Genomic DNA, 22,634 nt, shown 5'->3' on the forward strand with positions numbered 1-22,634 from the left:
TATGCAGATGTTTTGTCTCTTTCTGCAGGTGTAGAAGCAGACTTCTAGAGCATTATCTTGAATTCTCTCTATCCTTCTTTCTTTCTTCTACCCATATATCCTTCTTTGTCTTTCAACTATATATATATATATATATATATATATATATATATATATATATATATATATATATATATATATATATATATATATATATATATATATATATAACCTTCAGATTTTGTTCATAAAAATATTGTTTTAGGAGTTAACTTTGCTAGAAATCAGCAGACTGGAGGAACACAGACCTATAGAAAGACTTTGAGATATAGTTTGAGTAAACTTTCTGAAATGGTTATGAAATTACACCTTTAAACCAGGTTAAATCTTGATGCAGTTTCCTCTTTGTCCATCCCGGTGATAAGTCAGTAGCATCTCCCATGATGCTCCCTGGTGGAGCTCCTTCACTGTAGATGTCACAGATGTCAGCGAGACTTCATTATTCAAGCAAATAAAAGTCAAGAAGAACAGAATGAGTCCAGCAGGAGTCATCCGCCATATGTCTGGTGTGGAAAATGCAGGCCTCCAGGGTTTACATGATGTAATGTATCTCATATGTCTGAGGTTTTTATGAAACACCTAGCATGAGAGCGGCATGGATGCTAACCCAACTAGCGCCATAAAGAGCTGCCTGTTACGTCACTGCCACTGATATTAGCCTGAATGTGTCAGTTTGGAACTAGTTCTTGTGAACTCTTTTTCTCCTTAGATGTACCTTTGGAAAGAATCTGTTAGGGAGTCTACCCCGCTAATCCCTTTAGATCTGCAAGTTGACACTTAAGTCAGCCTGACCGAAATATGCATTTGCAGGAACAGTTTTGGAAAGCTCATCCCAAGAATGTGTCTTTTCCTTCAGAAAGTGGTGAAATCAGACGGCTTCCTGAGAGCAGCTCCGATTGTCCACCGGCCTCCACTGCGGTCTCAGTAGTCTATAATTCCTTTGCCTTGTTTTGAATCACATAAATCCCCTATCTCTGAGAAAAGGAGTAAAAATATACTGTGATCCATCCTGGAGCAGAAGTTGTGAAGCAGAGGTGAAAAATCATCCCCTCTGTGCTCTCAGAGACGATATTTTAGACTTTTAAAGGAAGCAGAGGATGCGCAGTAATCACTCAAACTGCCAGGCTTCATCCCACTAATGTCAGTAAGCAGAGCTGAGGATTGTTTCTTCGCTGAGCTCATTCAACCGTATGCATTCTGTTGAAAAGTCATCCACTGCATAAAAAGACACATGCTCACTTTTTTTCCTGTTTTGGCTCAGTGAAGTTAACCAAAATTATTTGCGAAAAGTGAGGATAATGAGATTGACATATGTTTCTTTATTATTTCATAGAGTTCCCTTTTGCTTTCCTTTTTAAACTATGTGACTTGTGTCAAACATTTTTGAGTAGCCTACCCTTCCGTATGCTTCTCTTTGTTGAACTCTTGGTTCATTCCTCCTGACAGAGCCAGCATCATTTTTGTAAACAATTCAGAAAATTGGTGCGTCCACACAGCAGAATACAGCACCACAGAATACGGGCCAATCGTATTCTGTGTCTGCCGGGCCAATCAGTGGCACTGTAACAATGCCAGAGAACGACACACACACAGAAAAAGCTTTGACATTGTAGCTTTAAAAACGACTGGGCTTAGCATGGCCACACACGAAATGTTCTGGAATGCATCCGCTCTGGAGCCCGGTTTGAAAAATGATCGTTTCTGGTTTCCCAAGAAACCAAATCTACATGGATGCACAGCCTAAAAAGACAAAAAACATTTTCAGATGCACCTGAAATTGTTTCCGGGTGAACGTGGCCTGAGTCAGGTTTCGAGACTGAGATACTTGTTAGCTCTGCAAGCTAAACTGACTCTGGCTTTGCTGTCCTTTAGCCACTTTGTAACAGGTTTGCTTAATGATTCTGGTCATTTGAGCCAAAGCTTTGTCTTCATGGTGGATGACTGCTTCAGTCTTTCCACATACTGTTCAGTCCTTATGAAACCATGAAGTGAAGAACGCCGATCCCTCGCCCAGCAAAACCATAACACATGATCCCATATAGTGTTCATAGGCTTGCTAGCTTTGTTCTCCAACAGTGGTCATTAAGGCAAAACAGTTCAATTTCAGAATACAACACATTTCTCTAAAAATTAACTTGCCTTGTCTTTGACACTACTACTGTAACTGCTTTTTTGATATTCACTTCTTCGTTGGCAAGCGACCTTTCAGCCCAGGTTGTTACGAGATCCCTTTGTAAGTGGATCATGACATCTCACCCCAAATTCTTTTGCATTTGTTCTGGATTTGATGCACACATCTCTACAATTCATCTAAAAACTGAATATACATGTTTTTGTGAGGCAGGGAGGTAAGGGAAAGGAAACAAGAAAAAACAAAGAAAGACGGCAGGTGAAAAGGGGGAATGATGAAGTCTGAGGGCCGACATTGACTCCAGGGTCTGTTAGAGGGGCTTTGAAAGACCGCTATTTTCATGAAACAATGAGATTATATTTTCAGCATCCGCTCTGAACAAGGGTATATCCTTTTCCCCCATGGCACATGAGAATTTCGGGTTTTGGTCAGGAAGAGTCTCGTGCAGGAAGTGGCTTGTTAGAAAAATGGGTAACACTTTATTTGAAGGGGGTTGAATAAGACTGACATGACACCGTCATAAACATGAATAAGCCTTCATGAATATTTATGACTGTTGTCATAAAGTGTCATTCGGTAAATTATGACACTTTTAATACAAAGTTGACATTATTCAAAATGTCTTTGTTATGACAATTTGACATTAACCAAGAAATCATTACTGATATAAATTTGTTATAAAAGTATTACTGATTGCACTTTAAAAATTAGGTAACTTTATGTTATTAAAGGTAAAGTTTAAACAGTAATGATTTCCTGGTTAATGTCAAGTTGTCATAACAAAGACATTTTGAATAATGTCAACTTTGTATTAAACGTGTCATAATTTACCAAATGACACTTTATGACAACCCCCTTCAAATAAAGTGTTACCGAAAAATGTTGAAAAATGATCGCTGTGTCATTCCCGATGCTTCCCAGCTCAACAACATCTCTGCCACCTCGTACTTCGAAAACATTTAAGAAATGACACAAATTTTCAAATGTAATTCACTATAGGAGCGTAAAGCCAAGACAGCATTCATTGGCAGAACACCGTACTGCCACGGATCTGAGTCGACCAGGCATCCTGGTGTGTGGCTCCAGAGCTTTTTGGGTGAAGAAATGCTCCAGCAGTGTGCAGTCTGCTGACTTAGTTTAAGTCTGAAGACAGAGAGGATCCTGTATGTAATGTGTCCAGAGGCCTCTCTGTGTCCAGAGGCCTCTGGACACATTACAAGGCTTAAGGAAATCCCAAAGGTACAAAATCTAATTTAGGAGTCTTTTTTTCTTTTTTCTCATCAAAGGCTTTTCGAACTATGGAGCAGATGAGTGGCAGCACATATGTTGTCTTGTGCTTTCTCAGATTTTTTACATTACAACTACAAACTTGAGTTTGTTTTTTTAGCTTTTATGTGGTAGACCAACATAAAGTAGTGCATTATTATGAAGTGGAACAAAAATAAAATTTCATTTCTTTATTTTTATTTATTTATTTTACAAAAACTTCAGAGGTCAGATTGGTTCACTGTGTTTCTTCATATTAGACGGGCATAAGTGGACACGAATGCTGTGGAATAAAAGGCTGTTTGCAGCTAAATTGAATGTAATCTCAACTAAGTCTTTTTTGTAGCAGTTGTGTGAACATGCATATTTATCTTCAAAGCAGCTTTAACTGAACCATTTGTGCTCTTAGATGTTAGCCAACCTGGACACATCATCGGGTCTAAACAGAGTCGTTGCAAAGCTTTGTTAAGTTTATGAAAATGTTTGTGTGAAAACTTTCTTCCTCACTTTTCACGCTCAGAGCAAAGACCTCACAGATGTTGCTTCAGCCTCCAGGGGACAGTGGATATCAGCACTGGAATTCCTCAAGAAAAAAATTTGTTTTTTTTGTTTTGTTTTTTGGGAAACATTCAGTTCACAAAAATGTGACGACAGAGCTACTGAGAGTCCAGAATGTTCAAAACAGTCACTTCTTTAGAGAAGTCAAAGCTAACTCCACATGCTAGCTCCCTAGATCTACTTTCATACTGATAGCTATCATTATAAATGCTGTCTGCCATTTACACTACAAGATGGCAGGAGAATTTTCCCTTTTGATATTTGCAAATACAATTTGCTTTTATTAATTAAAATGTCTTTCTGGCCTTATATTTATTACATATAATGCCTTACTGGTGTTGATCTATTGTAGTGGTGATTCCCAGTCCTGCTCATACCCCCCTCACTGTTGTCTTTGTTCACATCTTGAGGGCAGCTCCATGGCCCTGTCCTCACCTTACTGTCAGCTCTCCTTATTCTCCAACACTTGGTTCTCCGCAGCGCCCGCACATGCAAACACACATTAACACATGACACCGTGTACTGCTTTCTCCCAGCCACCTGTGCTGCTGGGCACACACAACACCTACACACCACGGTAATTACTGCTACAGACTTAGGTTGCAGAGTATCGTGCGTGTCAGAGACCAGACGGAGGACGCCCACCCTGACCAGCACGTGTTCATTTTCATTTTGTTTTGCATTTTGCCGTCTCTCAGAAATGCATTTTCGCACACCCCAGCGACAACCAAAACGCCCGCTGCCTGGAGCACAACATTGCACAAACAACCCAGAGGTCAAAGGTCTGTTATTCCAGAGAGACAGCCAGCTGAGCGCCCCCTGCAAACGAGACAGACTGCGTCCGAGCATGTGCGCAAGTCTGCTAAGTCGGAGCTAATAAGCCTCAGTAACATGATGTGTATTTTCGTACATTAGCGGTGCTGCTGTTACACTATTTTTGCACCGCAGATGCAGTTTGTATATTCAAAAGCACTTTTGCGAGTAACCCAGTCCAAGGCTTCGCGTTCAGGCATTAGTGTGTTTATTCACACAGGGCCCAGGGGCCACAGGGAGAGTAGGAAAATGACATTAAGCCACAGGGATCACCTTTCACCTCCCTTTAGATGCTCCCAAGCAGTGCCGCTAGCTTTGGGAGCTTCACAACATGGAAATCCAATCGCTGGGCCGTTGTTTTGGGGACAATGGCTGCTGGTTAAGTATAGGGCCAAGAAGTGTACAGTATCTTCCATATGTGCCGCAGGGTTACTGTTGAATGGCTTACACACTGCTTCAGAAAATAGCCTGGAACATGTAGCACATCAATGCTTTTCAACAATGGCTCTCTTCTTGCCTCTCTGCCAGAAGGGCCAGATTTATGGAGAGTTCTCCAGTCAGCAGGCTCCCACCTGAGCTCAGGATCTCTCCTCCAGACTTATGGAGGGCCTGTTGACTTTCCTTGGCTGGCCTGTGGGTTTAGTTGGACGGCCATGTCTCGATATGTTTACTATTTGTGTCGTACTCTTTCCATTTTCAGATGGTAGATGGACACAGAGCTTCATGAGATGTTCAGAGAATGGAATACTGTTTTCCTCGTTGTTTCATCCAGACGATATGGAGCCTCAGCTTGCTGGAGGCTCAGACTGTTGAAATTTAAAACGATAGGATGTGATGGTATCCAGTCATTAACGTTTGGCTGTGACACATGGTGCACCAGCTACACTACGAAGGTTTTTGGAAATTGCATGCGCTGCGAACAACCTTCCCCCTCTGCGAAAAGAGAACGACATCTTTACCAGCATTGCCCTGCATTGCAAAAGTCGAGTATTCAAGCATTCCCCTCACATCTTCAGCTTGTTCCACATGGACCTGCTCATTATTTAACTGGTACACACACATGTGAGCACATCTCACCTATCCAGGCCTCCCTTCATTGGCTTCCAGCTGCTTTTACTGATCCCGATTAACAAGGCAGAAATTTAGATCGAGCTTTATTTGTTTAGACTCCCAAACTTTGGATATTAGACGAGTATCTTTGCTTCCTGTTTTTAAGTTTTTTTTCTAAAACATTTATTTTTCTTCTATAACATTTGGCCTGGTATAAGTTGATATGCTCTTTTTATTGTCTTTGGTTTTATGTGTGTGCTTTTAATGTTGTTTTGTGTTTATTCTTTGATTTGTCTTGGTTTTGTACGGCGCTTTGGGGAAACTTATTCTTTTTAAATGTGCTTTAGAAATAAATTGGATCTGGATTTGAGATGTCTTAAGCATTCCTGTTGCTCCGACTCAATATTTGGAAGCGTGGCCAACTTCCTCCATTCACTTCCTCTAAAACCACAATGCAAAAACAGCACAGAAACTCAACATCATCGTTCACAGCTCCTGCCTTCTGTTCACTGATTGGCCAGGATGAGATGGATCCTGAGAAATTGAGCTCAATGGAACAAATTAACTTAGGAGATTAGAATCATTGTGTAGAAAGGTAACGACCAGGCTACTTTATCCTTGACCTGTCTGGTTTCTTCCTTCACCTTTGCCAGGCTGTTTTGTTTGTTCACCAGGTTTTAATGGGAAACTCTTCCATATTTTTCCCAACGTACTGCTTTTTAAATTTTCCTTTTTTAATTGAAGTGACATATTTGAGTCGTGATGGCTTCAGGGTGTCGTTGAACCTGTTTTCCTGGCGGGGACCCCATCACAAGCCAGCCCAGGAAAGGCTGCCTACAAGCCAAGAACCAGCCCAGGATAACAGCAGCGCAGCTTCAAACTGGACTTGTCAAAACAGCCTTCCGCTGTCCAATCTCATCTTCTTGATCCACAGGAATACCTCAGCAGAGGCAGAGGAATGCCGCTCAGCGCTCGCGATCACATCAGACTGCTCCGCTTCAACAAACACACCAAAGTCCTGTTTGTTTGCTCTGAAAATAATCAGCCCAGGGCCTGCTGTTTCATCCAGCATGACATCATTTTTGCAGTGACGTGTCAGTGTCAGGTATTTTTTAAGAGGAATTGGTTTTAGCAACTGCTTAGTGCTTTTCACTTTTTTTCTCCAAAAAGTGAAACGGTTTAAACGAAACCTCCTGAAAAAAATAGATACTGCAGAGATGTTGTAAAACACATAACTTCTACCTCATGTCTAAACGAGAAATCACTCCTCTGACTTTTCTTGAGATTTTGCGTGTTTTTTTCTTTTCTTCGTTCCTACGTGTCCATTCTGTCATCCAGTTTTTAATGGGTTTCAGTCACAGACTGTCATTTTTTAATCCAATTTGAACCATCTTCCCCTTGTTTTTTTTAGTTAATTCAAGGCAGATAAGTTGGCCTTTTTTGTTACCCAGATGTACAGCAGGAGTGCATTCAAAAGTTCTGCCAAATTTCAATTTCCTTCAGCTTTTTCTTGGGTTCATATTAAGCCTTTTTAAAATATAACCACCGTGTGCCTGTCAGGTCGGATCGTGTCTCTGACGTTTTAACTTAACCCTTCTAGAAGTCCTGATCTCCTGAAGTAGAAGTCAACAGAAAAAAAGAGAATAAATTAACTTTCCAGATTTATTACAACCTTATTGTTCTCTTCATCTTCAAAGCTTGTCTGCCTAAACAAATGACCAAGGAAGGTTCACACAAACCGCAAATAATGGCGCTATGACTTCATCGGATGCAAGAATATGTTGGACTGGAGCGTTGTTAAGTCCAGATCAGGTTTTCAGCTTCAGCTCAACATTTTTAGCGAGTTGCCATGATCGTTCAACCTGCGCTCCATTGCTCCGGTGGAGAGGTCACGCGCCAGAGCTGAGTAAACAGCAGAAAGCTACAGCTTGGTCAAGCGTTCAGGTCAAGGACCCAAAGAGCCTCAAGAGACTTGCCACCCCCTGGGTCATTAATAATTAATGAAATCTGAGGCCGGGGACAGAATGCCATGACTAAACAGGCAAAGGGCAAAGGCAGTTAAACAATACTGGCCAGGAAGGGAAGGTGGGGGAGGCATGGGGAGAGGATCAATCCCTGGACACAAGTTGTGCTTTCACTGTAAGATCTAGAAGCTCCAGACACAACAGTGAAGAGAAAGTGAGATTTAGGTCTTTACCCTTAGTCTGTAAGAAACCAGAGGTTCACAAAGTATAAAAAAAAACAACATGTGGAGACAGTTGGAGACAGTCAGCGAAATGAAAAACAGCATGAAAGTCTGGCCTTTTCCCATGAAATCCAGCAGCCCTCACTGTCCAACAAAACACGTTCCTGCCCTAGAGGTGCTATCATAGCCAGACCTCCATTACGAGCTCAGCCTGATGAAAGAGTAGCTAAAGGGGGGGGCTTAGCAGGTTTGGCTTCTAACCCTCCCCCCCACTGGGTCAGATATGAAAACAGATAGTTCTACATGATATTATATAGCAAGTGGTTTTTAAGAGACTCTGTTTGAACAGTGAAATGTGATCCCTGTCTCCTTCTCAACAGTTTTCTAATTATCTCTGGTGATCAGCAGCCTTTTATGCCAACTCCAGACTCCAGATTCTCCTTTGAATAGATAAACGGATGTTATTGCTGGTGATAATGGGGGAGGGGGGAAGAAAAAAAACTCACTCTTGAAACCACAACAGACATTTCTCGGTTGGATTTTTTTTTTGTCTGATGCAGTTTGGTTTCTTTGCAGACTTCCTCAGACGACTGCGACCCCCACGAAGGAATCCACGAGGGGAAGGAGGGCATGTACCGCCTGCAGGTGACCCAGTTTGTCCAGAGGCTGGAGTTCTGGCACAAAGACTTGAAGAACACCTTGGTCACATCGATTACAGTGGTTCCAGTCAATGGTCGCACTGTGGCGTACCTCGGCACGGCAGATGGACGACATATACAGGTAAGGAGATCAACGCAAAGTGCTGGTAAAACCAAAATCCTGTGCAGTATTTCAATTTTTTATTTTTTATTTTATGTGGCAGGTGTTTGTTTGCATGGGAATGATTAAATTAGATGTAAGTTTCTCTGTTAGGACTAAGTAGGCAGAAACTCTACATCAGGGTGTCCAAAGTCGGTCCTCAAATCCTGCACGTTTTAGTTCTCTCCCTGGTGGTAGTAACAATCTCTTCAGCACGTCAGTGTTCTTCTTAGGCCATCTAATGAGCCATCATTTGATCCAGGTGCGTTAAACCAGGGAGAAAACTAAAACATGGAGGATGCCGGGCCTGGAGGATCAACTTTGGGCACTCTGCTCTACATGAATACATCAAAATACATCCAGGCCATTAAAAAAACACTACACGACAAAACAAGACGATATGTTTTTTTATTACATAACTAAAGGTGGAACAAAACCCAAACTGGTTACAGAATCATGAGGAATCTTTAAGATTCTGAAACCTCAGTCTGATGTTGGATTTTTAAGTTTTTTTTCTAATTTGTCAATTCTAAGCTGGTTTTTAGGCAATAAATAAATAAATAAATAAATAAATAAGAAAAGCGTCGGCAATGCTCCTTAACTGTACAATTTAAAACAGGTCTCTGTTCAACATGGAGCTATCTATCAGTCTTAAGTTGTTTAAATTTTGAAATAGAGGTGATGATTACAGTCCGAACTCAATGAAATACTGTGAAATAGTCCTTCAATCTATCACCGACTGCTAGGATGCTAACTTTAGCTTTGCTAGCAGCTAACGGTTGGCCTGTGGCAGCATTTTTGCTGTGTTTACAAAATGTTTGTGTCATGTAACGTTACTGTTTCTTTCTTCACTGAGTACCTAAACTGCTGCCACACAAGCTTTTTGGAACTCATGGACTCTTCTTCAATGCCAGTTTGATATTAGTTGGGTTTGTCAGAACCTCCTGCCATTCTTCCTTCAAAATAACTCTCTAAAACATTGATATACACAGAATGCCAAGCTCAAAGACCCCACATTCATATCTGGGCCTCATAACATCAGTCCAAAATATTTCTCCAGAGAATCATAAGCTGGAAGTAACTGCGTAGTGCAGACAGATTTCACTTTGGTGAGATATCGAGGTGTTTTAATATCTTGTGCCAAGAGTGGAAGTTAAAGTCTGCCATGTGACCAAACACCTGCCAGAATGAAATAACATTCAATTCATTTTCATGAGTAAACAAAACTTCAACACCCTGAGTATATTTCAGAAATTGGTTAATCTTTAATTGTTTGATGTCTTTACATAACTTGGAGGATGGCTTTGCACATAAACTGTGGTTCTTATTTCTCTTGTTTCATAATCAGGCCAAATCTGGCTTTCTGAAGGCTGCAGCTGACTAATGCAAGAACACTGTAAAACATTTGAAGGTGGTTTAAAATGAAAGTCCACCTGCTGCCTTGACAATTCATTTAAAGTCAACAAGAAAACTGTTTAAAGTTCATGAAGTTGGTTTAACAACAAGAACCAAAATGTCTTATTTTTATGTTAATTAATATTGAATTGTGAGTTTTAACTTAATGCTGCAATTTAAACCAAATAATTATTTCACAAATATCATAAAAAACTGCCCTCATCTAGTTCACCTATTATTTTCACTCTTAATATCAAGTTAAAATAACTTAAAATAACTTTTTTTACTTTACTAATTTAAATTCTTGTTTCAAATTGCATGAACAAAATTTCTAATCTGATAATGAATTTTATTAAACATCACCATAAAATTCTGTTCAGAAACATTTAGTGTGAATAGGACTTATCCTCAAGCTTTGCAAACTGTCAGTTGCATTAAAATAAACATTTGCCTTAACACACAAGAGTCAGATCAATATAACACACACAGGATACAAAAAACTTGCTGCTAAGCACTCTGGGAAATAGTTCCCACTCCTGTCTTTTTCTTTTTTTTAAGCTTTGTTTAAGTGTTAACCTAAACACTCTAGTTTAATCAGCTCTTGGCGGTTTGACAAAATGAATAAAACGTTAACACAACTTTCACATATTTAGGGTTCAAAATCTAAAACTCACTTTTTATTTGACTTAAAAATAGAACATAGTAGACACAACTAAATTCTGCTCAAATGTTTTACAGTTCAGCGCGTATATTAAGGCTGTTGTAGTTTAATCAGCTTCCAATGGCAAACTTGTGTTGTTTCATGTCACACCATAGAATGCAACACCTTGTTTCCTGCTTTACCCGTCGTTCCATCAGTAAAACAACATGTCAGCGTCATGACTGCTGACTGAAGCCTGCGATTTGTGTTGCATTGTTAAAATACTATCGCAACGGAATGAATTGCCAAAAAGCAAAAGCTGAGTTGCGTCACGTGTTTTCGAAACTCAAGAAATAAAAAGCATGCACGAAAAAAAGCAGCAGAGACATGGAAAATCGGCATGACAGCTGCAAGGAAAGGCGGGGAGGGCAGAGGCAGTGGGGAGCGAGGGGGCTTACAGGCTGAACGGTACGTTAATGGTGAACGACGGGCTTCCCTAACGCGTTCCCTCGCACGGCATTCTGCAAGTTCCTTGCAGCTGTTGCCGTGCTTTTCCACAGTCAGTCCTAAAGCCAGCCATGCCACTTCACGCTTAGCCCCCCTCCTCATCCCAATACCAAGAGCCCCGTTCCCCCCAGGCTCCATCTCCACTAACATACACAAGTTGATTTGTTTTCAGCTTTAGCTAAAGCAGGAGTCTAAACTTCACGAAGTTAACCATTTAGTTAAGCAGTGGCAAGCAGCGCACAGTCACACGACCAGGCTTAAGTCTTTGCTTGTAGAATCAACAGAGAAAAGCAGCAGATAGAAGAATGAGAATAGGAAGAAATGAGGACGAGCCAGTTTTAGGGATTACAGCCTGAAGTAAAATGAAAGCAGCAAACATGGCAAAAAAACAAAAAAACAAAAAAAAAAACATTTTACTCAAAATGTAGGCTCACACTCAGATGGGATTAGTCTGTCAATTATCTATTCATATATTCTCAAAAGTGTCACTATGGTCCTCAGCTTAAAGCTTTAGTATGCACCTTTTATGAAAGATAAATATTTTATTACATATTTGTTGAAACTGTCACTATTTGGTGACAGTTTGGTATGAGACACATAATAAGCGAAAGAAAATCAAACTCCTCTGCCTTCTCTCAATGCTAACAAGAAACAACCAATCAGAGCCAGGAGGCGGGTCTTAGCGCTGTCAATCACCCTGGCACACGCCTGCTCATCCTCTCCTCCCCCTTCTGATAAACTACAGCTTTTTCCTGAGAGCAGAGCCTGTCATCAACACTCAGGTTAGTTAGCATAGCCACCACATTGAGCAGTGAGTACATGAGGTTGATTGACAGTCTTGGCTCTGGTCAGGAGCGGTTAATTTCTTCACTCAGGGTGGAGAAGATGGATCTTCACATTTTATCTGTCTCATACCATACAGTCGCTATAAGGTGACCGTTTTAATACATATGTAAAAAACATCTTTTATAAAAGTTACATGCCGGAGCTTTAAGACATCTTCTGTTTTTGTGGTTTTTGTTGTTTTAAATTTAAGTTCAGACTCCTTTCCAATTCCACTAGAGATTTATTCCAGCAACAGAACCCAATCTGAGCATTCTCAACTTTTCATTCTACTTAAACATTGTTAGAAAGAATCAGTGTTTGCTCGTTAGGCAGTAAGATTTTTTAAATTGTCCAATTTTTTTTTTTGACTCATTTTTGACTCTGTAATTCCAAGTCGCTAAGATCCTTCATTTGAACCCAAACAGAAACCTTTCTTCCCCAAAGTCACCCTGGTATGCATTTGACCTGATGACCCCCTGACCGCCTGCTGCCTCCGTCTAAAGCTACGCAGAAGAAAACCTACAAGAAGTTCTCATCAAAATCAACTTCATTGTTTGTTGGGCCAAAAGGACCTGTCAACTTTTCATGCGTTTGAGCTTCCTCGTCAGCCCTGGTGGACAAAGCGAGAAGGAATATGGGGCAGAGGCAGTGAAAGAAAAGGAACGTTGTTTCCCCCCCCAGTGGACTGACTCAGGAAGCGTTCCCTCGACTTCAGTCGGCCCACTGTGGGAATTACACAGTGCCAGTGTTTATAGGCCAAACTTCCCCCCAGCCTCCTTAATACAATAAGCTGTAATTTACACCACTATTACCTCCAGAGAAATGGCTGTTGTGTGGCCCTGTCCCCTGCGGAAAGCCACCTATTATCCTCGCTGTCACAAAAGCTAACGTTGATCATGAGGTTCAAGCAGTGAAAGAATGACGCTGGAAAACAAGATGTTTGTCAGCAGAGGAATCAGAGGCCAAGCTGCGGTTCAGCCAACTGAGTAAAAAAAGTACATTTAAAGTTTACTACGCTGAGTGTGTTGTGTTTTTCCTGGATGCCCTGACGCATCGTAGGCTTGAACCAAAGGGTGAAACAGTCAACAGCTTCAGTGCAGCCCGTTGGCCAGTGCCATAAAACACACACGCACGCACACACGCACTCACGCATACACACACACACACGCACACAAACACACACACCACAAGTCACCACTGGATTGTCTTAACTGTGTTACTGGCTGCTAGGTGTGTGTGTGTGCTTGTGTGTGTGTGCACATATAAGTGTGGGTGTGTGTATAATTTAGAAAAACCTCATGTTACTGCAGTGACCACATACCCCATTAGTACCCTGTTCAGTTATGTTTGTTCCAAAGCCAAAAGCTGCAGCATAACCACAACGGATAAGTATTGCACCAGGTGTGTTTCACTGAAGGTGTGTGTGTGTGTGTGTGTGTGTGTGTGTGTGTGTGTGTGTGTGGGGGGGGGGTGTGTGTGTGTGTGTGTGTGTGTGTGTGTGTGTGTGTGTGTGTGTGTGTGTGTGGGTGTGTTAGTGAAATTCAAGATTTCATTGTATGTAAGCCTGGAGTTGATGGTTGATGTTTACCTAATATTAGCATACAGAACGATGATAAGAAGTCCATTTCCTCTTTCTGAAAGTGAATATAGTGGGAATTCGTATGTCTTCCTCTCACCAGTGGTCTCCTTTACCACTTTGCCCCACAGACCAGCTTTGAGGAAACTGGTAGTTGTCCTGTCGACAGATTTTCCCATGATGGTTGTAGCGTGACAAAATGTGAGAAAGTTCAAGAGGTGTGAATAATTTTCGCATGTCTCTGCCCATGTTCAGTTTACCCAACCAGTCTGGGTGCATGCTGGATCTGTGGCATCTCTATGGAGGATCCTAAGCTGAAGTGAGCCTGACTTGCCAAGCGTCGTTGAGCTTTTAGAAGCCTTAGCACTGACAGTAATGAAAAAGAAAAAATGCTGCGTTCACACAACTCTGCTTTACTCAATGTCATGTTATAAAATAGGGCAAAGCAGAGAGGCCTCAGGGAGGGATGATACATCCTGGATGGTTTTTCTGCTCCAGTTCCCTGTCAAGGTGTGCTGGCACAGCACAGCAAAAACTTATGGATGTCCTCTAGCTTCTTCAGTCCTTCTATCATACAGACTGCATATGACATGTCCCACTGTTTATTATTCTTGGTGTTTATTAGACTACCTCTGCATCAATGAAAAGGTGGTGAGTGAATAAAATCCCGCCATCTGACGGAGCGTCCTGACCTAGCCTCCCTTTTGGCAGGAATGTACTGTGAGGAAGAAAAGCTAATGTCTTTGTCAAACATCTGACATTGAGGTCGAAGTTATGAACTCTAAGCACTTGAGTTCTGTTTAGTCTGCTGTTTGTGAAGTTTTGAAGAGAAGCAATAGGATAATGAAAAAATAAATAAACCCATTTTTACCTGAAACCTCACAACCCAAACCAAGTTTCGCTGATTAACATCAAATTAACTCGGAGAGGTTCCTTGGTTCTCAGTAGTTGTCAATATTCAGCTATTATTGAAAAGAACGCAATTTTGCATTTGTAGTGTTTTCGTTAATCAGGAAACAGTTATAATCACACATGAATAAGTTTGTTCACTAGATAAGTCATTAAAAAAACATTCTGTGATCCTGTCATCATCTTCTTTGTGGTTTGGGTCAGTGAAACCATCTGGTTGTTGATCACGTGACCCCTGGGATGTGGGAAAAGTGCTTGCATTGCAGTTTTGGGAAACAAACCAATTTTGGTACAGCCAAAAAAAAAACACCTCATTTAGCACCAAAACTTTTTATCAAAAAAGGAGAGGGTTTTTTTGTTTGTTTTTTTTTTTTTGTAGAAATTGCAGTGTTTCCATCAAGCAAATTTATTTTTGAAATGTCAAATTGCTGTTAATGCAATCGCACAAACGCTATGTTTTGTATCTAGACCAGAGACTGTTCTAGATGTTCGTAAAGTGTGTGTTTCCTTCCAGGTACTCTTCTCCAGGTTTACGTCGCCCCATGTGAACATCGGCCTGGACTCCAGTCCCGTCTCTGCCAGCGTAGTTCTGCCAGACACGCCGCACTCTGAGGGAGCCGTGCTGATGGCCACAGGCAGCAAGGTAGACAGGAGGCCACACATTATCCACAACATTACATGTCCTTTTTGTTCTTTACTTCATCAGTTAAAAAAAAGAAACACAAGATCATTCTGACGGGAATCTATTCAGATTTTATTCACTATCTGTAGCTACATTTCCTTTAATTATGTAGTTTTACACAAACCCAGTTTCTACATATTTTTTGTAGAAGTGAGATGATGATCAAAAGCTTTTGAACCAGCAACAGGAGTTAGATTGACATAAAGGCTCAGGCTCAGATAAAAATGAAATAACCTAATTTCAATGTTTTTATCCTTTTTTTAAGAGGTTTTTGTTGTAAATTCTGTTCTTTTCCCTTCCAGATCACCAAGATTCCTCTGATTGGCCCAGGCTGTGGTCAGCTGACCACGTGTACATCTTGTTTGCTGTCATCCAAAGTGACGCAGTGTGGCTGGTGTGATGGCCGCTGCACCAGAAGGCCTCAGTGTCCCTCCACCTCCTCCTGGAGTCAGGACAACTGCACACCGGTCATCACCAAGGTACACAAAGTACAGCCGGTATAAATATGGCAGCATGAGGTCAAGGGTCGGATAATACTAATCTGATTAACAGGTGCTAAATACAGCACTGGGCTGATGTTATATTATTTATAACAATATTTATTTTCATCTTGTTGCCTTTTGTTTCTGGTTGTGTTTTTTTTCCCCAAAGGTGTCAAAAAGGTAGAGAAAAACGTATAAGATCAGTAAATATTGGTTATCAGCCATAGCAGGAATATTGATATCAGATGTCGGCAGAAATGTTCATATTGGTGCATCGCTAGTTATGAGTGATTAGACATGTACTTTCTCTGCAATGCAGTATTTGATTGCATATTACTAATCTTATTCACTTACGATTGACGGCTGCTGTCCACCGCCATCTTCTTTCCTCATCAAGAGGTTTATGACAAAAAGACCAGTTTGGTTTGCATCCTTATCTGCTTGTTCAAGTGACTGCGCAGCGCCCTGTGATCATTTTGTACAGTGAAATCAGCTAAATAAAAGTGATTTTAGGCGACCAGCTGTTTGTTTAATTGCGTCCACTCTGAAGAGTGTTTGTCAGTGATTGGGTATGGTGTGTTCTCTAAAGTTCTAATCACGGGTCTGGTCCATTCAAGCTGAAAGTTGTCAGATTCCGGTCTTTTCTTAAAACTAAGAAATGTTTTTTTTAGTTTAGGTCTAACAGAATGACTGTGACTGCCTTCAGTTCGCGGTTCGATCAGAACTCTGATCAGAACGGATCCATTCTCCTCTGCATTGCCACAGGTGTTCCCGTCCTCTGGACCAATCAGAGGTTCTACAGCCGTAACTATTTGCGGACGCAACTTCGGCTTCGACAAGACAGAGAACTTCAAAACTTCGATGGTGAACGTGGAAGTGGCAGGAGCTCAGTGCAAGCTGGCTAGACAGGACAATGTCAACAGGTGTGTGTCTATGCGTGCGTGTGTGTGTGTTGGGTTAGTGTTATTGACTGGCAATAACCAGGTTTTGGGAATTGCTGTGGTGTGTGTACCTTAATAAAGCCGCTAAGTTGGTTTTATGAGCAAGAGAGACACCTGGCTGCTGCTCCAACAGGACTGATTGTGTGGAAGGAGGAATGTTAAAAAGCATCCACCCTTTAACCCCTCAACCCCCTCCCCCAGCCAGCCACATTCAACTCATGACTACCTTAACAGAAAAATTACTGGGAAAAAAAAAAAGAAAATCACCGAATACAATCTTTAGTCTCTTCCAAATCCACGCTCAAGAGCTCCTTATTGCTCCAAACAACTTCATTACAGGAAATTTTTCTAAAAAGATGGCCTTCACCATGCCACATAAAGATGAAGTCTTTGTGCATTCCTGCTGGGTACTGCATGATCATTGAATTAGGCTAAACGCTGGGTGCTGTGGTGGTGAATAATGCCTGGTCTGTGTGTTGTTTGGGGGGTCGGGAGCAGATGGACTGAGATGCAGTGTTCCCCGTCGTTCAGTGGGAACTTCACTCCGTCCGGACACTTGGTGAAGGTCACCAGTGGCCACGCGGTAGCCAAACTGGAAGGCTTCAAATTTGTGGTAAGATGCTTTGTTTTTTTTTTCTTTCTCTCTCTGAATAGATTTTGTTTTGTATTGAAGTGAAGAGAGCGACTCCAAATGAGGGCCATTTTCTCATCTTTCAGTTAAGATTTTTCTGCCTATAATTATCCAAAGTGCAGATTATATGGTACATTACAAAATCCGCAGCTGTTTCTGACAGTTTATCCCAATAAAAAGCAGAACTTCCAAAACACATTTTAGGTATTTCATGTGGCAAACCAACACAAAATGGAAGGAAAATGACCGAATTTTCTCTGCAATTAAAAATCTAAATAATGCGGCTTGCATTTTTTATTCGACCATTTTGGTCTGACACTTTTTAATAAAATCCAGTGCAACAAATTTAGCTTCAGATGTCCTCTTCTGTGTAAATAGAGCCTATGTTGGTGTGATTACAGCAGAAACAGAGATGACATAAACCTGTCAGAGGAAATGACGTTTTGGTTTACGCAGCATAAAAGTAAACCCTCCAGTCTGTCACGGTGGTCGCTGCCTCATTCTTGGGGCTCAAAAACCTTTCACTGGTGTGCACTGATGACCACGACTGTGTGTCAGTCTGCAGTACAGTGATCCCTCATTTTTTGCAGGGGTTGTGTTCCGAAAATAACCCCGATAAGTGAAATCTGCGAAGTAGTTACCTTTAGTTTTTACAATAATTATAAAGCATAATTAAATACTCTACATTGAAACCAAAGAACAAAACCTGTTTTCAGGTCAGCGGGTGTGTGTTCATCAATCGGGCCTTAATGTGATCCGGAGTCATGTCACTAACGTGTCTCCTCCAACCTGCCCCATGAGATTCACAGCTGTATCTATGGCAGAGCGATGGATCTCGTCAAGCGAGCCTCCGGTCGGGTTTTGCGCTGATTCTGGCCACAGTTTTTTCCAGCAGGCATTCAAAGTTTTCAGCTTTCATCTTCTGAATGGCCAATCTGCACTACTTATATTTAAATACTGTAACGTTATTGGCACACAGGTAGAGAAGGAGCTCGGAGACTGTTTAGCCAATCAGGACGCAGAACACAATGCACCGTGAAAAAATCTACACAAAAAAATCCACGACACAGCGAGACCACAAAAGGTGAACCGCGTTATAGCGAGGGATCACTGTATTTTATTTTTCATCTGGTTTTAATGTTTTTCCAGTATAGAAGCAGAAGTTGCACCTGAGCGCTTCACAGTGTAGAAGTTCCATCAGGGGTTCTGTTCCAGACTCTGAACCTTTGCTGGATGTCTTCTCTCATCCTCTCTCTGTCTCATTTCCTGTCTGATTTGCTGCAAATGAAGGTTGTACCTAATTACTACAGCCTTTAATAAACTCTTTATCTCCTCTCCATTCATCCATCCATCCAGGACCCTGTGATCAACAACATCTTTCCCACATTTGGTCCAAAGTCTGGTAACACCATGTTGACTATCAGAGGAGCCTTTCTGGACACTGGAAACAAACAAGTGGTGACTGTAGGGAAGGCAAGCTGCAAGATCCAAAGGTCAGTAATGAGCAACCAGGACTTCATTAAATGAAGTCCTGGTTTCTCTCTCTCTTTCTTTCCTTCTGCTTTTTTCCTGCATACAGTTTAAGCTTTCCATGTGTTCTTTTTTTATACTTCTTTTTCTTAAAGGGGCAGTAGTATGTAAAATTTACTTTTTTGAGCTTTACATCATGTTATAATGTCATTCCTTTTTCAAAATTAGACCTGAAGAGTTGCTTTGATTCATTCATGCATGTTTGAGAAATCCTTTAATCTCCATAGTAACCATTCAGCTGTGTGAAACGCCTGGGTGAACTTAGTACAGCTTTCGAGACGCAGATTCTCCCCAGACCTGCAGTTTCCAAGCTTCTGCCTCAGAGCAGCCCTCCCTCTTTGATTCCCCCACTCAGCTCCTTCAGACTAGCCAGCAGCAATTAGCAAATAGTTGCTGGAACTGAGCATCTGCTGAGCTCATTAAAGGAGATACTTGTCAGTGAAACACTGGTAAAACCATTGTTAAAGGATAGGCCTGTCATAACAAATTTTGTTGGACAATAAATAAATACTCCCAGTAATTATTGTGATGAACAATAATGTTGTTTCACAATCATTTTCAAGCAATATATAGATAATTGCATAATAATATAAGTTCTCCCTCTAAAAGACCAAAAAACTTTTTTTTTTTTTTAAGATCACTCAACACTGGGAGTGGAAGATATTTTGAATATCAAAAATAAAACAATAAATAAAATGGCAATAAAAAACACTTACAACCAAAACCATAAATAAAGTAGATTATGATGACTATAAAAAAAAATCGCCCTCCAATTCATCACCATAATTATTTGAATTTATAATATAATTAACTGATTAATTGTTCATTGTGAGAGGCTTATTAAAGAGTTAATAGAGGAGCCATGTTCTGATGACTTCCTGAAGGCGGAGTTTCAGATAGAATGGCAGATTCTTAAAGAGACAGAGGCCCAATTTCAAGGTGTTAAAACACAGTCAAATTTCTTTTATGTCATTTTTGATATGTATACAGCATCTTTATAACACCTGAAGGTGACATAGTTAATTGATTGTTCGCAGCTGGAAAACATAACACTGACCCTTTAAGTGTTTAGAATCCTTTGCTGGACTAACAGCTAACTGAAAACCTCTGCACCGTTCCGCCCTCAGCCTGTCGTTCTCCATGCTGATCTGTAAGACGCCATCGCACACACACGCCGTCCCGTCTGAGCAGCCGGTAAAGCTGACGGTGGATTCGGTGGAGCGCCAGGCGCCCGTGCCGTTCACCTACAATGAGGACCCGGTCATCAGCAGCATCCAGCCACTGCGCTCCTTCGTGAGGTGAGGGTCCAAACGCGGTTCTCATTTTGGTCCCCGGCGTCTCCGCACGTCACGCTAGAATTGCCACGAATGTGAACCTAAGCTTGTCCGTGTGTCATCGCCTGACAGAGGAGCGATGATGGGTGGGATGAGGCAGACTAATGCCAGAGTTTTACAGCAGTAGGAAGTGAGTGGGAGGTGACGAGCTGCTAACGCGAACAGCAGTTGCCTCCCGGCGGGAATCTCCTGTGTCTGATGCTAACACTGCTCTCCGTTCCCTCGCCGTAGCGGAGGCTGCACCGTCTCGGCTCAGGGCTCCTACCTCCAGTCCGGCCTCCAGCCCCAGATGGTTCTCAGGACGGCTCAGGACACCGCCGTCTTCCACGTGGTGAGTGTGACAGGAAGCTTCTCCATCAGGCCGTGATCTTGACACATTTAAATCCTCACTTGGAACAAAGCGGAGAAACACTCCGTGAAAAACAGTTTTTTGTTTCGACGTAGCTGAAAGGAAACACATTTCCACCCGTTTCCTTTCTTGCACTCAACAAGATCAGTCAAACTCGTATTTGATAAGTTCCTGCATACAGTTTAATCCCAGCATTTCTCTTACACAATATTGGAGTTGCTGCTGATTATGATTATTTTAGTATTCTGTTGATTGTTCTGACGATAAATCAAGCAATCGGGAAAACAAAAAACTTGCCACATTGACCAGATTTTTCATTCAGCCACTTAAGTTTAGAATTCTCCATGTTTGATTATCAATACTTGTCTCATAAGATGCTAATTTTTTTAAAAAGCTACATTTTTTTGTTTTTCTACATATTTCATAAATGTTTCATGAATCCCTGACGTTTCTCCTTTAAGACTTTAATCATTTCCTTTCAAGTTTTTTTTTTTAGATTTCAAATGTTTTGTGTGTTTCTGCTTGTTGTTCTTTGATCTCTGTTTTTTCTAATCGCTTCTCTTTACTTTCATTATCGTACAGCATTCTTTTTAAAAGTGCTTTATGAGTAAATATGATTAGATTTGTGATAATCACATTAAGTTTTGCCTCATTAAAAGCTGTGAAGTAAACTGTAGCATAGCAGTGATGGGAAGTTAAGCAGAGAGCAGCTTTAACTTCATTAACGCCTAGCAGGAAAACCGCTTCCAGATCATTTACATCCCGCTGGTCACTCCATTCCTTGTGCTGCCCGATAAACGACTTAAAAGGATGAGTTCTGACCAATCATTGTCAGCTGCGAGGCTCTTTAATGAGATAATGAGTTTAGAATAATGTTTAAACTGGATTCTGGTGTGTGGAGTGCTCTTGTTGAAGAAATCTCTTAGTTTCACACACCTGCACAGGTTTAAAATGTCTTCAAATGCAGAGCGATCCAACAGGTCTGATCAAATATGAGCATCATTCACTTTAACTGCATGCTGCTGTGAAAAGCATTTTACTATCATTTATCTTGAATTGCCGTCAATAAAACAGACAGAGTCACACTTTATGTTTCTTCTTCATGGTTTTAATATTGTCTGACTGAGATTGCAAGATGATGAAGAGAGTTTTATTTCCAAAGCGGGCAGGACGGTGGGAATCGATTTTAACGATTGTTTCTAATATTCAGCGGTGGAATGTAGCCAAGAACAAGTACTTTGTTACTGAAGTACATTTTTTATATATTCTTAATTAACTTACATAGTTAATTCATCATTCATCCATACTTTCAACTTTTACTCCACTACATTTCCACAATGTGTTGCGTTACACGTTACATCAGGATTGTTTTTCTTTTATTTGTTTATTAGATTGAAAGTATTCAGTGACTTTTTTGAGTTAACTGGGTCAAAAAACGTTCCAGTTTAGAAAATGATTAATTGATTGATAACTTTCATAAACTAATAAAAACACAACTGGATAATTCTACAGTGAACCAAAATTCTTTAAAACCCAGTTTGAAATTCATAAAATGTAAAATTAAAAATAAAATAAAATGTGTACTTTTGTGAAAGCCAAAAACTACAACTTTTGAAGTCAAGATCACAAATTTCATAGTGTTAATTTTTGCAAAGAATTTTTACATATCTTTTTTATTTTCTTATTAAACCACTTAGAAAACTTACAGTAAAAGGAAAATTGATGTGGAAATACCAAGCAAATAAAACAGGCATTCTTTAAAGATGTTAAATTTTTGTTATTCACAATACTGCATACTTTCACTTGACATCAAGTAAAGCTGAGGCAGCAGTGAAGTAGAAGTTCAAAATACTACCACCTACAAATAATGTTTTTGCTTTTTTTTTTTTTTGCAATAAAATCACAATTATGCTTCTGAGTAAAGAAAAGACAGGGACATGTTGATTTCCCGCATGTGTGGATTCGTGAAAGACTGGAATGACTGACTAGCTGA

The 22,634-nt window shown here is 40.7% G+C and overlaps 1 protein-coding gene across 1 annotated transcript in view; it reads left to right on the forward strand.

Moving 5' to 3' along the window:
- met (MET proto-oncogene, receptor tyrosine kinase) overlaps nucleotides 1–22,634 on the forward strand; it is an 89,269-nt gene that overhangs the window by 25,453 nt on the left and 41,182 nt on the right. Inside the window, exons 3-10 of the mRNA XM_015008371.2 lie at nucleotides 8,619–8,822; nucleotides 15,207–15,335; nucleotides 15,677–15,853; nucleotides 16,622–16,779; nucleotides 17,296–17,410; nucleotides 18,785–18,921; nucleotides 20,086–20,256; nucleotides 20,524–20,623. Of these exons, the coding sequence (XP_014863857.1) occupies nucleotides 8,619–8,822; nucleotides 15,207–15,335; nucleotides 15,677–15,853; nucleotides 16,622–16,779; nucleotides 17,296–17,410; nucleotides 18,785–18,921; nucleotides 20,086–20,256; nucleotides 20,524–20,623 (1,191 nt within the window). The remainder of the gene's footprint in view (nucleotides 1–8,618; nucleotides 8,823–15,206; nucleotides 15,336–15,676; nucleotides 15,854–16,621; nucleotides 16,780–17,295; nucleotides 17,411–18,784; nucleotides 18,922–20,085; nucleotides 20,257–20,523; nucleotides 20,624–22,634) is intronic.

This window comes from Poecilia mexicana, unplaced genomic scaffold (genome assembly GCF_051168715.1).
Source record: "Poecilia mexicana isolate PSO_F unplaced genomic scaffold, ASM5116871v1 scaffold_6, whole genome shotgun sequence".
In the NCBI taxonomy this organism is placed as follows: domain Eukaryota; kingdom Metazoa; phylum Chordata; class Actinopteri; order Cyprinodontiformes; family Poeciliidae; genus Poecilia; species Poecilia mexicana.